Source organism: Theropithecus gelada, chromosome 9 (assembly GCF_003255815.1).
Source record: "Theropithecus gelada isolate Dixy chromosome 9, Tgel_1.0, whole genome shotgun sequence".
Taxonomy (NCBI): domain Eukaryota; kingdom Metazoa; phylum Chordata; class Mammalia; order Primates; family Cercopithecidae; genus Theropithecus; species Theropithecus gelada.
Genome location: NC_037677.1, coordinates 87,355,064 through 87,372,727, shown reverse-complemented (window position 1 = coordinate 87,372,727; position 17,664 = coordinate 87,355,064). Strand labels below are relative to the sequence as shown.

Below are 17,664 nucleotides of genomic sequence, written 5' to 3'. Positions count from 1 at the left end.
CTTGTGGACAGGGGCTGGCAGTGTCAAAGACCTCCCAGGAGAGAACACACAGGTCCATGATTTTTGACCTCCAGACCACCACAATAAAACTAATATCACAATAAAGTGAGTCACAATTTTTCTGGTTTTCTAGTGCATACAAAAGTCATGTTTACTTTATTCTGTGATTTAATAATTGTGCTATAGCACGATATCTAAAAAACATTGCACATACCTTAACTTAAAAATACTTTATTGCTTAAAAAAAATGCTAACGATCATCCGAGCCTTCAGTGAGTCATAATCTTTTTACTGGTGGAGGGTCTTCCCTCCATGTAGATGGCTGCTGACTGATGAGGGTGGTAGTTGATGAAGATTCGGGTGGCTGCGTCAATTTATTAAAAGAAGACAACAATGAGCTTACCACATCAATTAGCTCTTTCATAAAAGATTTATCTGTAGCATCTGATGCTATTTGATAGCATGTTACTATCAATAGAACATCTTTCAAAATTGAGTACATCCTCTCAAACCCTGTTACTGCTTTATCAACTAAGTTGATGTAATATTCAAAATCCTTTTTTTTTTTTTTGTCATTTCAACAATGTTGACAGCATCTTCACTAGGAGTAGATTCTATCTCAAGAAACCACTTTCTTTGCTCTTCCATAGGAAGCAACTCCTCAGCTGTTCAAGTTTTATCACAAGATTGCAACAATTCAGTCACATGTTCAGGCTCCATTTCTAGTTTTCTTGCTATTTCCACCACATCAACAGTTACTTACTCCACTGAAGTCTTGAACCCCTCCAAGTCATCCACACAGTGTGGAATTAACTTCTTCCAAATTCCAGTTAATGATATTTTTACTTCCTCCAATGACCCACGAATGTTCTTAGTGGCATCTAGCATGGTGAATCCTTTCCAGAAGGTTTTGAATTTACTTTGACCAGATCCATCAAAGGAATCGTTATCTATGGCATAGAGCCTTATGAAATGTGTTTCTTAATAAGACTTGATTCAAAATGACTCCTTGATCCATGGGCTACAGAATGGATGTTGTGTAAGCAGGTATGAGAATAACATTCATCTCCTTGTACATCCTCATCAGATGCACATCTCCATCAGAAATCGTGGGTGACCAGGTGCATTTTCAATGAGCAGTAATGTTGTGAAAGCAGTATTTTTTTTTTTTTCCTGAACAGTAGGTTTCAATGATGGGCTTAAAATACTCAATAAATCATGATGTAAAAAGATGTGCTATCACCAAGGCTTTGTGGTCCAATTTATAGAGCACAGGCAAAGTAGATTTAGCATAATTCTTAACAATCCTAGGATTTTCAGAATGGTCAGTAAGCATTGGTTTCAACTTAAAATCACCCACTAACAAGGGAGTCAAAGCTCTGAAGCTTTGAAGCCAGGCACTGACTTCTCCTCTGTAGCTATCAAAGTCCTATAGGGCGTCTTCCAATAGAAGGCTGTTTCATCTACATTGAAAATCTGTTGCTTAGTGTAGCCATGTTAATCAGTTATTTTAGCTAGATCTTCTGGATAATTTGCTGTAGCTTCTCTATCAGCACTTGTGCTTCACCTTGCACTTTTATGTTACAGAAATGACTTCTTTCCTCAAATCTCATGAACCAACTTCCGCTGCAGTTCTCCAACTGTTTTTCAGCAGCTTCCTCACTTCTCAGCGTTCATAGCATTGAAGAGTTAGGGCCTTGCTCTGGATTAGGCTTTGGATTAAGGCATTATTATAACTGGTTTGGTGTTCTATCCAGACCACAAAAACTTTCTCCATTCAGCAATAGGGCTGTTTTGCTTTGTTATCATTTGTGTGTTCACTGGAGTAGCAGCTTTAATTTCCTTCAAGAACTTTTCCTTTGCACTCACAACTTGAGAGACAGTTTTCAGCCCATTTTGGCTTTCTACATGCTTTTCTCAATAAGGTTAATCATTTCTAGTTTTTGATTGAGAGTGAGAGATGTGTGGCTCTTCCTTTCACTTGAACACTTAGAGGCCATTGTAGGGTTATTAATTGGCCTAATTTCAATATTGTCTTGTTTCAAGGAATGGGGAGGCCTGGAGAGAGGGAGGGAAATGGGGAAAGTTGGTCGGTGGAGGAGTCAGAACACGCACAACATTCATGGATTAAGTTCACTGTCCGATATGAGTGCAATTTGTGGCTACCTAAAAGTTATAATAGTAAAATCAAAGAACACTAACCAACAAAACACATATAATAATAATGAAAAAGTTTTTAATATTGTGAAAATTACCAAAATGCAACATGAGAGAGACAGAAAACAGGCACATGACTGAAAAAATGGCACCAATAGACTTGCTGTTTACAGAGGTGGCACAAATCTTCAATTTGTAAAAAATTCGATATTTGCAAAGCACAATAAATTGAAGCACAATAAAAGAAAGTATGCCAGTAGTTCTTGGCCAGGTGCTAGGCCAGGTCCTAAGACCTGTGGTGAGAAAAAGAGATTGTCCCTGACATGCCCTCCTGGAAGAGATGAATATTAAAGGAATAATAAGGAATAAATATATAGTCATGTGACACAGAATGATGTTTCGTCAACAATGGACCACATATACAAGGGTGGTCCCATAAAATTAAAATGAAGCTGAAAAATTTCTATTGATAGTGACATCCTAGCTGCTGTAACATCATAGTACAGTGCATTACCTTTTCTGTCTGTTTAGAGACACAAAACACTTGCCATTGTGTTATAGTTGCCTACAGTATTCAGTACAGTGACATGTTGTACAAGTTTGTAGCCTAGGGGCAATAGGCTGTATTGCTCATATAGCCTAGGTGTGTAGTAGGCCGTATCATTTAGACTTCTGTAAGTAACACTCTGTGATGTTCACACAACAAAATCATCTAATAATGCACCGTTCAGAATGTATCCCTGTTGTTAAGTGAGGCATAAGTGCATAGTATCCATCTGTAGTAAATGCGATGAAGGAAACAATACAGAGTGCTGTGAGTGTCTAAGATGATGAGGCTTCCATAAAGACTTCTTTGAGGTGGTAACCTTTAGGGTTTGTCTGAAAGATAAACAGAAGTTATTCAAGCAACAAGTGCTCCAGGTAGCAGGAACACTGCTTTCTGGAATACAGCAAATATATGAGAAATGTTTGGCCCTTGTGGAAATACATGAAAGCCAATGAAGTCTGATGTGAAACACTAGAACCAAGAGACCCATTTTGGACAAGATCATATATGTTAACCTCTTAGATATGCCTCTAACCATCTGGAAGAGTGTATATGCATAGTCCATAACCAGAAGGTCTTTCAGGTGTCTGGTCATAGACACATACAGAGTTGTGAGAATGGTTTGAAATATTTTTGTGACTTTTCTATCTAGTGTTTTACCAATCCAGGGAGTCCACCTCCCGCAGGCAGTGGGGATTTCATTGTTATCTCTTTGACTCCCAATCCTGTTTGTCCAACCATCTACCTTCCCCACAGGGGTCCTGGCTTAAGTTTGTCAGACTTTTAAGGCTCAAGGTCCTCCAATTTCTTCCAAGTGAAGCACCTACAATACAGACATTTCTCCTGCTAGTGCTGATGTGGCATAACTTCAATGTGTTACCACCATGTGACCAACTTTTCTTTATGGTATCTGCCTCAAATCCACTCCGCTAAAGAGTACCTCATGGAAGGTACATGAGAGAAGAGAATAAAGAGTTATTTTTTTGTGTTGCCACATATAACTATTTGCACTAATAACTAGTTAGAGGGCATGAGGGACAATACGGAATAAATCCCATTAGAGTAAGACCAACTCTTAGTTATCTCTGCTAATGGGAAAGATAAAGACGTTGGGGGAAATATTCACGTTTTTAATCACAGTCGTTTTTTCTTTTTAAATTAAGGTTCTCTCCTTGCCTTCCCACTGACTCAACTCTTTCTTTGTCCACAATCTTTCATTTTGTGTTTGCTCTCCAGTGAAGGGCACATCACACTGGCCAATGGAGAGTCCTAGTTGTTTTTGACCTTCTTTCCCTCACCATTCTCTTTCAATCAACCACCAGGTCTTACCAAGTATACTACGTAAGTAGTGCTGTGATCTGTCTGTGTCTTCCAATCCTAGGTGCCTCTGCCTTAGTTCAGGTCACCATTACTTCTCATCTGGATCACTCAAACAGTCCTCCCAAGCTCCTGGCCTCCAGGCTTGCTTACCTCCAGAACGTTTTTCAAGTTGCAGCCAGAGTGATTTTTCTAAAATGCAATGCTGATCAACTCACTCTCCTCTTTCAACCCTTCGATGGCTTCACATTTCCCTCAGGATGAAATAAAAACTCCTAAAAATGTCTTATAAAATCCTTAAAATCTGGCTGCTGTTAACTCTTTATTCTTATCTCTCATTACTTTCCTAGCCAAACTCTAAATTTCAACTCAACTAAATTTTCAGTTCCTTAAAAAATCCAGGCACTTGCTTTACTGTTTTCACATACTGTGCCAGCTCCCTGGAAGTCTCTTCTTCCCACTACAGCCCACTCCGCCCCATCGCATCACTTCTCCTCATTCCTCCCCTTTGGTCTAGCTGTATTTCCTCCAGGAAGCCATCCTTGAGTCCTTAGATTCTATTAGTTTCCCCTAGGTGTCTTCTTGTTGTACCTTGCTTTTTCCCCATGTCATAACATCTGTCATACTACCTTCCCTCTACTTTTGAACACCCAATACTGATTATGCCAATACAGAAATGAACAACAAAGGAAGCAACACATCACCAATAATCCTGGTTTCATGACATTCTGATTATTTCTGTGCACATTATGGGTATTGTGTATTTAGCTTTACATCTTTTTCAACCGAACAACTTATTCTAGACGTCTTTATAGACAGTATTCTTTTGTTTTAATGTACAATGGATTATTTAATCCTGTTATTATTGGGTATTTAGGTTGTTTCCATTTTCACATTATTTTAGACATTGTTGCAGTGAATATCCTTATCCATCCACCCTTTATAATTAGCCATTTATTTCTGAAGAATACATTGACATAAAAAGTATAAGACTTGCATCAAATTATATCTCCCTCCACAATGTTATTGCCTTTCCCCTCAACCTTGAAAATACCCACTTTATAAATCTTCTTTTCTTTTAACTTTCAACCTGATCAGCCAGATATATTTGTGGTGATTTATAAATCTTCTTTTCTTTTAACTTTCAACCTGATCAGCCAGATATATTTGTGGTGATTTATAAATCTTCTTTTCTTTTAACTTTCAACCGGATCAGCCAGATATATTTGTGGTGATTTTCCCTTAAATGACTAGGAAAGGTCAGCATCGTCATGTTACTGGACATTTAAAAAAAATCAACTTTATTTGTCCAATTTTCTAAGTCAAGTCTCCCGGAAGCAGTGTTTCAAATTAGGATTCTTGTGCAAGTGACTTACTGAGAGTCCTCTGCAAGGGAATGAGAAAAAACAGAACAGGGCAGAAGAGGCAAATATGTGGTTTCAGGAGAAATCTACACTCAGCGTAATCCCATGGGGTGCTCAGGAGCATAAATTGTACCACCACCGAGGCCAGTGGGCTGGGCTGTAATGCCCTGCATCAGTCACTGGCCATGGGCCAACCTCAGAGGAGACAAAACTTCCCAGGTATCTCCAGGTAAAGTGACTCTCATCAGCCCAGGACAATCCTCTGGAAAAGGGTGAAGAGAAGTCATTACTATCCAACATCTGAAGCACCAGCAAAATAGGTACACCACCCTGGGAATGGGGATCTGTGTGGATGCTAACAGCATGTCATGCCGGGTATTTAAAAAAAAAAAAAAAAAAATTCTTAAAAGCTAAGCATATTAAACATTCCTGGAATATGCATTGTAAATGTACTTTCCCAGTTGTTGTTATGTAGAGACAAATCAATCAAACTTTGTTTTCTGGCTTTGATGACCATGCTTAGCAGGTCTATTCCAACCCAAGATTATCAATTTTTTAATTAACTTATATTTTCCTCTAGTATTTTACAAGTTTTTTAAAGAATTTAAAACTTTAATCTACCTGGATTCACTATAGGTATGTATTGGGTGTGAGATAGAGATTTGACTTAGTTTTTTCCTAAATAATAGCTGACACTTCAATATTTAAATTAATATAACCAAGTAATAAATAATAAAATAGTTGATACTTTCTCTTTTTTAGACAGTCTCACTCTGTCGCCCAGGCTGGAGTGCGGTGGCGCGATCTAGGCTCACTGCAACCTCCACTTCCCCGGCTCAAGCAATTTTCCTGCCTCAGCCTCCCGAGTACCAGGAATTACAGGTGTGTGCCACCACACCTGGCTAATTTTATATTTTTAGTAGAGACGAGGTTTTGTCATGTTGGCCAGGCTGGTTTTGAACTCTTGACCTCAAGTGATCTGCCCTCTTTGGCCTCCCGAAGGGCTGGGATTACAAGGGTAAGCCATGGCACCTGGCCGTAGTTGGTACATTTTATATGATAGGCCCTGTCCAAAGTAAGCCTTCTACAAATATTAACCTATTTAACCTTTGCAATAATGTCACAGGTAGGGAGAACAGATGAAGTGAGGCACAGAGAGGTTACATAATTTGCCCAAGGTCATAGCTAATGAGTACTAGCAAGTTGGGTTTTTAATGCATTTAGTTTTTCTTTCCCCTATGCACTTAACTGGTATGCTGTACTGCCTCTCCCAAATAGATAACCAATCATTTCAGTATCACTTACTGAACAATCAATCCATCATTTCTTCTTATATCTTAAGTGTGATCTTGGACTTCCTGCTTTTTTCACTGTTCTGAATTTCTGCACCAATTAGTTCTAATTACAGTACTAGTTTTGTTATACTCTGTAATATTCAGCATTGTAAGTCCCTCCCATTAGATTTTTCTCTGAAATTTCCAGTTCTCATATTTACTCTTTCAGAATACCAAGTCCAAAGACCAAATACATAAACAAGAAAACAAAAAAAACTTATAGGCATTTTGATTTTAAATTTTGTTAAATGCATAATTTGGGGGAGAATTTGATTTGCAATTTGTCTCATTCAAGAAAACAGAATGTCTCTCTCCATGTATTCTTTATTTTCCCTTTATTATTACTTTCATTAAGTTTTCTTTATAGAGGCCCTACACATTTCTTGGTAATTTACATCTTTGTGAATAGTGTCATCTGTTAAAATTATATAACAGGTTACTAATCAAAACTGTTTTTTGCGTGTTTATACATAATTGGCCACTCTGCCAAACTTCATCTTGGTTTGGCAGAGGTATTGTCATCTTGCAGCATTAAATCAGTGGTTCATTTTAACAAAAGTAAATATGAGAAGGAAACCTGCCTCTGCTATTCACTGGTGATCAGCCATCATGCCCTACTATTGTGAACAATGGCATAAACGTGTATGAATAGAAAGCAGGCACAACTGCAAACACATACTACACAAATGTGTAGTACATGGACATAAGCGGAAAGGCACCTTATTTCTATTTTTTTCCCATTTACTTCATGAGTTTTCCAAGACAGTCATATCTGCAAATAATTTTACCTCCTTTCTGTAACATGAAAATCTTACTGTATCTGGTAACTGTAGCTGGTATGTCACTAATTCATAAATTAAGGTGGGACATCGCAAAAAATTGAACATACATCCTGTTAAGCATTTTGAGTTTAAAATAGATAAATGTATACTTGGGTACCAATTTTAAAGAAGGGTCAAAGCCTGTTCTTGGGAGTATGGATACATTGACGAGAGATCCAAAGTTATCTTTTTTGAATTCTAGTCCCTTTAAAGCAGAAAACGAACTTGACATGAGCGAAGCAATCCAATGTTTTTACTGATCACCCCCAAATTTGTTATCTTTCTCACACCTAATTTGACAGCAGTTCTTTGTAATGACTCTTTTCCAAACCTTTCCAAAGTGTTGACTTAGTTTTCCTGGGAATTATTCATTTGCCCCCAATAGTTCATCAATTTTCATATTTAAAAAATTAATTTACATAAAATGCTAAATACAGCTGGCATAAACAGATTTGTGAATAAACACAGCTGACTAAACTTAAGTGGGGTGAAGACAAAAGCAAACTGCACACAAGGAAGTGGCAGACTTTTGGTGTGTGGGCTCAGCAGCACTGGCCTCAGTTTTACAGAAGGAATGGGTAGGTTAATCTATCAAATTGGCCAAGTGGTAGTCAAAAATGCTTTTGGAGCCATCATGTTTAATATACACAAAAAATAGACACATACGAACATATATATGTACACATAAAATATTTGTCTACTTTAATTTTGCCATGGGTTTTTATTGTTGTCATTTTAAAAATCAGGAGATTTTAAACTTTATTAAATGTCTTTTTGGCATCTATTAAAAATATTCTGATTTTTCTCTTTGACCTATGAATATGATAAAGGATACTGCATTAAAAAGAACTGGAAGGCCGGGTATGGTGGCTCATGCCTGTGCCTGTAATCCCAGCACTTTGGGAGGCTGAGGCGAACAGACTGCTTGAATCCAGGAGTTTGAGACCAGCCTGGACATGGCGAAACACCATCTCTACAAAAAAAATACAAAAATTAGCCGGGATGTGGTGGTGCAGGCTTGTGGTCCCACTTACTCGGGAGGCTGAGGTGGAAGGATGGCTTGAGCCCAAGAGGCAAAGGCTGCAGTGAGCTGAGATTGTGCCACTGCAATCCAGCTTGGGCGACAGAATGAGACCCTGTCCCCCCACAAAAAAAAAAAAAAAAAAAAAAAAAGAATAAATTTCACCTGGTCATGATGTACTTTGTTTTAATGGTTTTTTAAATCAATATTTTACTTAAATATTTACATTCATTGGTGAGGTTATAAAGCTTTCTCTTTTTAAAATTGTATTTTATCCAACCCATAGAACAGTTTTCTCTTTTTTTTAAAAAAAAATTCTTATTTAGTTATACCTCTGGCTCCACTCCATCGTGTTTTAGAGCCCTTACATTAATATTGCATAAATGTACATATTTGTGTAAAAAGCTACTTCTACTTAATATGATCCCATTATAAAAATAAATTATTTCCAAAATTGGCTGAGTCCGATGCTTTGCTATTTTTAATACAGCTATTAGGAAAATCAATATTAGGTTTTTAGGGGTTTCTAACTAAAAGTAAGGAATCCTATTTCAAAGACCTCCCATAGGTATGAAGCAGTGAAGGAAGAGGCCAGGTGTAATTTCACATGTGTATCCTCTCTCGTTCCACAAATTCTATAGCAATTCTTTTAGAAAAAAATGCTGATTTGATGAATACATGGAAGAAGCTTAAAACAAGATCAACTAAGTCACTTCTTCAATGTAAGTTTGAATATCTTCAAAATAACTACTATTTGAGTATGAACAAGAAACTTTCGAAAGAAGCTCTTAAAATATTCAAACATCTGGCTGCATGTGGTGGCTCATGTAATCCCAGCACTTGAGGAGGCCAAAGCAGGAGAATGGCTTCATCCTGGAAGTTTGAGACCAGCCTTGGCAACACAGTGAGACCATGTCTCTACAAGGGAAAAAAAAAAAACAAAAATAGCCAGGCCTGGTAGTGCACACCTGTAGTTCCAGCTGCTTGAGAGGCTGAAGTGGGAGGATCGCTTGAGCCCAGGATTGAGGTTGCAGTGAGCTGTGATTATGCCACTGTACTCCAGCCTGAGCAACAAAGCAAGACCCTATCTCAAAAACAAAACAAAACAAAAATACCTGAAACATCCTATTCAAGTATATCTGCTGTTATTTATCACTTACACAAAGGAGAAATAAATAGTCTTTCTCTCTTAAAGTACATCTAAATTCATTAAGCTGGCAGCCTATTAAAAAAATGCTTCACTAGGTTTCATTTGTTGTTTTAATGGATTGGAAGTAAAACTGTTTTTATAGGCTATTGATTTCTAGCTCCAAATGAAAACAGTAAATCACACAAAGGTTTTATTTCTGTTGTGGCTGATGAACTATAAAAGGGAAGGAGGGAGTGCTGACAGAGACTGGGGCATTCTTTTCAGCTCTCACACTTGGCTTTCTTAGAAGCTGGAAGACAATCTTCATCCCCTTCTGATGGGCGAGGTTTCTTCACTGTAGAAATAATTCCAAAAGCAGTCTTTCTAGTTTCTATAAAACAAACAGGGAAACCATTGTGCTTGAAGTTAAGACATAATTTAAAATGAGGTGGTTTAACATATGACCTTGGCTTACAGCACTAGTAAATGATAAGCCACAATGAACTGCTATGGGTGCTAGTGCCATTTACTGTCATTATCTTTTTTCCCAACATACACAAATATCAGTATATTATTAACATCTAATTCATTCCTGAAGATTACCTCATGGGTAAAACTGCAGGACAGTGTTATCTCCAGTGGTCTGTCCATGGCATCTTATGTAGCCAGAACCCCGTCATAGACGTTGGTGTAGCAGATACTTTATATATGATAGACAGACAAATCAAGAGAGCAAACATAGCAATCGAGTGTACAGCTCCCAAGTGGAGCACATGCTTGCCTCATTTTACAGCATGTACCCTATCTCTCTCATTAGAACATCAAGGTACCTCTGAAGAATCAATTGTATTATATTGCCAACACTCAACAATGGCTTGGTTATGCAAAATGTGTTCAATAAATACTAGTTGAGTTAATGAATAAAATCAAACTCATAAATTTATTGATCTCTTTAACTGGTGACAATGAACAAAGAATTAATAGAAATTATTAAATGCTTAGATTAGGTTGGCAGCAGAGTTCAACTTAAATTTAACCAATTTCTCCTAGAAACCTACTAATAGGCTAGGCACTGTGTCCATATACAGAGGGTATTAAGATGCCTAACAGTCGGTGCTTTTCCCCATAATACATGCATGTGAGAAGCACAATAAGAGCAAATATAATAGGAGTGGAGGCATCCACAAGAATTAACTGCTGGATAAAGCAATGAGGTATTATATAAAGGTGACACTACTCTGAATAGGGTAAATGGAATAAGAAAAAGAGAAGTATTCCTTTACAAAGCCATGGAGAGAAAGGTAAGAAGAACCTAGGTAAGACAGTTTAGAGGACAATATATGGCTGATGGGAAGGAGGAATATGAAAAAATTAGGAGAAAACGAGGCCAGAAGGGTAGCTTATGAAAGGCCATAGTGTCATGAAAATAGACTTCAACTCTGTTCTTAGAAAGGGAAAGGGATTATGGAGAAGGAGAGAGATACCCATTAGCTACAAAGGTGGCAGAATTGAAACAACTTGACCAGAAATTTAGTTATGAATTATTTCTTATTTCAAGTAATAAAAATAAAGTCAACTATAAAGTGCTAAGCATTATTTTCCCATTTATCAAGATTAACTCAGTAAATCTGCTTTGCCAATTATTTTAAAACACTTTTATTTATAAAAGGGATAAAACTGCTCTCAAGGTCATTAAAATGTCAATATAATGAGAACCTCAAAATAAAAACTGTCAATTATTTCCATTTCACCAAATGAAAAACGTCACACTTAATAGCTATTAATTTATATCACTGATTCTCTACCCATATAGTCTAGTCTAAAAATCACCTGAAATAAAACATTGTGAAAATCAGCACTTTTAAACAAAATGCATTCATTTCTTTAGTGTCTTTTAAAAATAAATGCATTTCTGTAACAGCGAGAAGTTACATTTGGGTATGCTTTAGTTTACAAAATGTTTTCACATATAGTATTTCCTTTAATCATCTTGCCAAGGAAAATCTAAAGGATTATTTACAAGTGAATAATTTTGTTCACAACGGGCTAAGGCAGGTGTCCCCAACAGGTTCATTTTGGTCCAGGGGCTGACTGACAGCATGAACTTTGTCAATCACAGGCCAAAGACTCTGACCTTGGGCCTCTTTCCTCTATCCTTTCCATACAACCTCCTCAGAATTGCTATTCATTAGTTTCTGGATTTCTGGACCCCCAAGGAACCTAATTCTGATTTCCTGTGGCAAGCCTTCCAAGTTGAGAGCCAACTACTATGTGTCCAAAGTCTTCTGCTTGCCAGGTATCCATGCCTGCACCACTGTCATGATTCCTCTCATCATGAGGTTTCCAGACCCTTTAAGGACCGAGTAGACATTTTCCAATAGTGTTTCAGTGCACTGCTGTTCTTCTTAAATGTGGCACTCAGAATGACACAGATGCTGGCTGAGATTTCATAAGTAAGAGTATAATAATGAGGCTTTGCATTTCCTTGCCTCAGAATCCTTTATTTCTAATATTACCTAAGCTGAATTAGCAATCTTAAGAACACATCACACTACCGTCTCATACTGATCCCAATGGCAACGAAAACCAGGGTAACCATATTTTATCATCTATTTAGGACACTCTTCAGGGAATAGAAGTGCTAATAAGGTCACAGAAACAGCAGGCATAAACTAGAACTGTCCTGGGTACACTGGGGTGAATGGTAATGCCACCTGAAGTTCACAAGTCTTCTTTAAGTTTAGCTCCTATAAAAGCCTGATTTTAGACACAGAAAGACAAACATCACATGTTCTCACTCGTTCGTGGGATCTAAAAAACAAAGCAATTGAACTCCTGGAGACAGAAAGTAGAAGGATGGTTGCCAGAGGCTGAGAAGGGTAGTGGGGGGCTGAGGGGGGGGTGAAGATGGTTAATGTGTACAAAAAAAATAGAATGAACAAGACCTAGTATATGACAGCACAATAGGGTGACCATTGTCAATGTAACTTAATTGTGTATTTAAAAATAACTAAAAAAGCATAATTGGATTGTTTATAACACAAGACAAATGTTTGAGGGGATGGACACCCCATTTTCCATGATGTGATTATTATGCATTGCATGCCTGTATCAAAATATCTCAGTACCCCATAAATATATACACATACTGTGTACCCACAAAAAGAAATTCTAAAAAAAAAATACATTACATATTATATATTGTATGCTGAACAGTTGAGTTCTTAAAGTCAAATGCAGGACTTCCTATTTTCCTATATATAAAGTTACATATGTATTTGTATTTTAGTTACTGTTTCTTGTTTAGTCCATTTTGGAACCCTAACTGTTAGTCAAAATCTTGATGATTGTTTATTTAAAATAGATCAAAATAATGACAGAACTACGAAAGTGTGAACCAACTGTTCCCTAATTTCAAGAAAATCATCATAAAAAATCTCAATTAATTTGATCACTCCTAAAGCTTATGTGATGAGTTTTAGGCTACACAACACAAAAATCTCAAACTAAAAATGTTGAAACTAAAAGCAAAAATCATCTAATTTATGGCAAGCCAATACAGTAAGCAGTTCTCTCAAGTGGAAATCAGATCAATAAAGCCCAACACACAAGCCCTCAATAACCTAGCTATTCATATGACAAATAACTTAGTCTATATGTAGCGATCTACTTTGAAGTTTAAAATTCATTTGGGTGATATCAATGAAATTGCTTCTTAACCACTACAACTAGTCCTAAGATAATGAAGACAAAACAGTGATCAAAAGCTTAAGTTGTTTTAATAAAATTTCATTTTCATTTTCCAAAGTTTCAGCATACTTTCAATTTTTAACATCTGATGAATAGGAAATTCAGTCAGTGAAAAGGTACGTATACAAAACGTAAGTAAAAAATTACAGTCTGGCCAGGCATGGTAGCTCATATCTGTAATCCTACACTTTGGGAGGCTGAGGCAGGAGGATTGCTTGAGCCCAGGAGTTCAAGATCAGCCTGGCTAACATAGTGAGACCCTGTCTCTATTTAAAAACAGAAAACAACAACAACAACAACAACAACAAAAACAGTACAGTCTGGACACAACTTGACCATGGTTAGAAAACATGGGAAAAGAAACATTCTGAGTTATAATAAATGTAAAAGTTACAGTCTATGTTTTGTTAGTTGGATTTTTAAAATGTATTTGCTGTTTTTGTTTTCCTAATAAATAGTTTAATGTATATTTTAAATATATCAGTTCTCTAAAACAGATTTTCAACAGGGAAAGTATGGCCCTCTGGTGAGGGAGAAGAAGGGAGATTAGAAGTCTACCAAAATGTGGGCAGGGGCACACATGTATAGCTGGAGGAATTATTCAATACTCTTTCTGTAATGAAAACTATACTCATTCTACAAACTTTAGAAAGTAAAGCCTGAAGTGAGGGTGAGAAAACACTGATGGCTATGGTTAGAACAGGTTGAGAAAAGATGACCCCAAAGGAACTCAGGAGGATAGGGCAATAAAAATAGGTATGGCTGTAAAAATGACTTGCTTCTAATATGACCATTCAGTTTGTACTGGAAGAACTTGCTTACCTCCGTGGAGAAGTGCTGCTCGGCAGTTGGTGGATACCGCAGCCTTGGCATCACTTTCAGAGAGCCCAAACAGCAAGCCTCTTGGGGGAGCATTAAAGATTTCAACCCGGAGTCAGCCAAGGACACGAGACTAACACAAACATAACAGAAAGTGCCAGCTAACCTGGTCGTGTTGAGAGGTTAATTAATTCAACAGCAGTTCTTAGTCCAACTGGAACATGCATCTGAGAAAAGACTCATTTAACTCTAAGCTTTTATCATATGAAGTCCCCCGTTTCCTCTTTTCTATCTCAGGATTAATTAAAAAACAGAAACATAAAGATCTCTATAAGGTTATACAATTTATTTTTGAAGTTATTAATTGGTAAACTTACAGTAAAAGGTTGAGAAAAATACCACATTCAACTATAATACAGCTTTGAATTCAAAATTTCCTGAAGACAATGTCAACAACTTTTACTCAGAAAAGGATACAGGTTTGCCACGTCATATGGCCCTCTTATTTCTAAAGGCTGAAATAAAATGAACAAAGAGTAGATATGAGAAAATTATTTATAACATTTCAATAACTTATAGCAAATTAATAGAATATTTAAGTGTCCAAAAATAAAAAATTACATAAATTTAAGTCCTTATAATTTTGATGCGTTTTATAGTTTTTGAAAATATAAGAGAAGCTTGAAAAGCATTCTGTAAAAGTATAAAAGAAAAACTAATTATATAAACAAAAGTTGAAGCCTAAAGAAAATGGGGATAAATTTTACTGTTTAGCAATTACAATGAGCAAATGCAGTTAAAATAGAAAAAAATGCAACAAATATTCATTTACTATTTTAATTTATCTCCTAGAAACTGCAAAGTTTTATAACCTGAAAGATGAAAATAAAGTACTTCATGCTAGACTTACCCTTTCTGCAGCACTAGATATAATTACATTCTACAAAATAGAAAGTGATTAATATTAATCTTAGATAAATGCAAAAAAAAAGGAGAGTTTCATAATATAAATAGCCAGTAATCACATTTTAACATTTAAGGCTCAAATACCATCTTCTTTTAAAGATAAGGTAAATGATTAAGGTGAAAAAAATGAAAGATTTCATTTCAAGCTAAAGGCAATCTGTAATAAAAAGCAAAATATGTTTTCCTAACAGATCTTAGTACAGATGAATTAAGTTTAAAAAACAAGATGAAAAGGTCACATAATCTTAATTCAACTCAGTGAGGACAACTGTTATTCTAGACTTTTCTTTCACAGTATGTAAACTGCAAATTTTTATCAAAAGATATGGCTTCCAACACATCTTTTTCTCCCTTATATTATTCTTCCCTTGGTATTTTTCTTTCCTTTAAAACTAGCAGAGCTCACTGAAATGGGAGAATTTGTTCCTATGCTTTGAGAACATTCTGCATTAAGGAAAAGGAGTCAGTTTGACAATTCCAGTGTACCACTAATAATAAACTGCCAGATGCGAAAAACATCCTAAAATTATAGAACCATACCTTTCCTTTGCAGATTTGCATCAAATTGAGGGCATTGGAAATTGTATACCTTCTCATTGTGGAGTCTTTGATAGCAGGGCTATAGACAAGTTCAAAAGCCAGGCCTCGGTCAATTGCCTTCACAGGAAATAAAGAAAACTGTCAGAGATAAACATGCACTGGCCTACTTCATTTTCACAGATTCTCTCTTCACCTCCTTCCTCACTCCCTACCACTCACCCCTTACATGTCAAGGTACAGCTTTATGAAAGACAGATTAACACTCAAATGGCACCACCCACAAGGAGAAGAAAATAAATCTGTGGCTCTACTTGATCAAAAGAGTTTATCTTGGCTGTGGGGAAGCTGACTTTACATAAACAGGAATTATGAAGAGGCTAAGAAGAACAAAGTCCCAATGGGGTGAGAGAGGGGCTATTACTCTATGCACTATCAAAAGGAAAACAGAAATGTACTCCCTACATTTAGAGTAAACTGTATGCAAACATAGTAAACCAAGTAATCTGACCTACGAATGCACAAAGAGACAAAGAAATGAAGAGCTGAAAAAAGCCCAAAGAACCAAGGGTGGGTAGGTCTTTCAGGTAAGTAATTTATTACCTATATGTTGAAGAGAGAATAACAGCCATAGTTAATTGAGTGCTGACTATATGCTAAGAGAGTCTTATATGTAACATTTAATCCTTACTATAATATCTTTATAAAGTATTACTGCAAAGACTGCTAATTGCCCGGATATCTGTCCTCTCCTTTTTCTTTAGTAATAAAGGCTCTGGTTTTTCACTGGGCTTACAGCTGCACAACAAAAAAGATGGAAGTGCCCGTGAAGATTTTGCCCAGCTCACCATACAAGCCTGGCTTTTTTCATGAGAAAAAGAAACTTCTTTATTTAATGTACTCTTACTACACAGGGATCCACAGGTAAGTAGATGAGTGGAAATGAGATTGAAATTAACCACCATACTATTCAGCTTTCCTAATGAGCACCTAAATGTCTTCATCCATTCACAGAAGATATGTTTTAAGCCAACTACGTGCAAAAGCTGAGATGGTTCCTCCCTTCTAAAAGTTCACATTTTAGTGGGGGAGACAGACGATCAATAACCACACAAAAATATAAAACTTCAACCGTGTTAAGTGCTATCAAGGAGAAGATTGGATGGGGGTAAGGAAGAAATTAAGTAGTTAAATAGCAGAGGAAGGTGCATTTTCATAGGGAGGTCAGACTTTTGCATTGGCAAAGTCTCCAAGGTTGCAGCATGGCAGTACGTAGGGAAGGTCAAATGCTGGAGAAAAATAATGAGGAAGACAGGCTAAAGAGGATGGGAAGGGCCAACTGTGCAGGCCTTTAGAGCTGATGACGAGGATTATCCCTAATGAAGAAAACATCTGAAGGATTTTCAGCATAGAGAAGATAATCAGATTCTCACCCTTTCAGTGTTTAAGATAGGTAATTTGTCCACATGACTCACAAAGCAACATAAGAAAACAATAAAAAGTACTGTTTGCATCTCTGATCCTATCTGCCCTATCCCCTCCTCCAACAATCACTTTTATTAATTTCTTGTGTCTTCTTCCAGAGTTTCTTCATACAACTATAAGCAAATATGAATAGATACTATTTTTCTTTCTTATCCAATTGCAAAAGTCACTTGGGTGGCAGTACTCTTTCGAATGAATAAAGAATGGTAGGCATGTTCTAGGCAGTATGATCCAAGCCTCTGCTTGGCAAATGAGTTTCGATTGCCCAGAGTACGAGTTGAGAATGGCCCAGCTGTGACTCCTAGGGTTTACTCCTGAGCATTTACAGGGAATGGAGAAACTTGCCTTTTTCTAGAACTGGCAGTCTCTCTTGATTTAATTCACTTGCACTTCAAGGCCCCTTCTACTTTTCCTTCC

At 36.8% G+C, this 17,664-nt stretch overlaps 1 protein-coding gene and 1 long non-coding RNA gene across 3 annotated transcripts in view; both read right to left on the bottom strand.

Annotated features, from left to right (window-relative positions):
- Positions 1 to 4,731: 4,731 nt before the first annotated feature.
- On the bottom strand, positions 4,732 to 6,720 carry LOC112631915. Its single transcript, XR_003121227.1, has 2 exons — positions 5,230 to 6,720; positions 4,732 to 5,111 (listed from the first exon to the last, which is right to left on the bottom strand). It is a non-coding gene; the product is annotated as an uncharacterized LOC112631915 (long non-coding RNA).
- Positions 6,721 to 7,722: 1,002 nt separating this feature from the next.
- The window catches only part of RPP30 (ribonuclease P/MRP subunit p30), a 32,416-nt gene continuing 22,474 nt past the window's right edge, over positions 7,723 to 17,664 (bottom strand). Inside the window, exons 7-13 of one of the 2 annotated variants that reach the window (XM_025395724.1) lie at positions 15,766 to 15,882; positions 15,170 to 15,199; positions 14,737 to 14,774; positions 14,263 to 14,342; positions 9,983 to 10,081; positions 8,575 to 8,676; positions 7,723 to 7,745 (exon numbers count right to left, since the gene is read on the bottom strand). In XM_025395724.1, the coding sequence (XP_025251509.1) occupies positions 7,723 to 7,745; positions 8,575 to 8,676; positions 9,983 to 10,081; positions 14,263 to 14,342; positions 14,737 to 14,774; positions 15,170 to 15,199; positions 15,766 to 15,882 (489 nt within the window). Of the gene's footprint in view, positions 7,746 to 8,574; positions 8,677 to 9,673; positions 10,082 to 14,262; positions 14,343 to 14,736; positions 14,775 to 15,169; positions 15,200 to 15,765; positions 15,883 to 17,664 lie in introns of those variants that run through there. The other variant, XM_025395725.1, reaches the window with a different exon arrangement.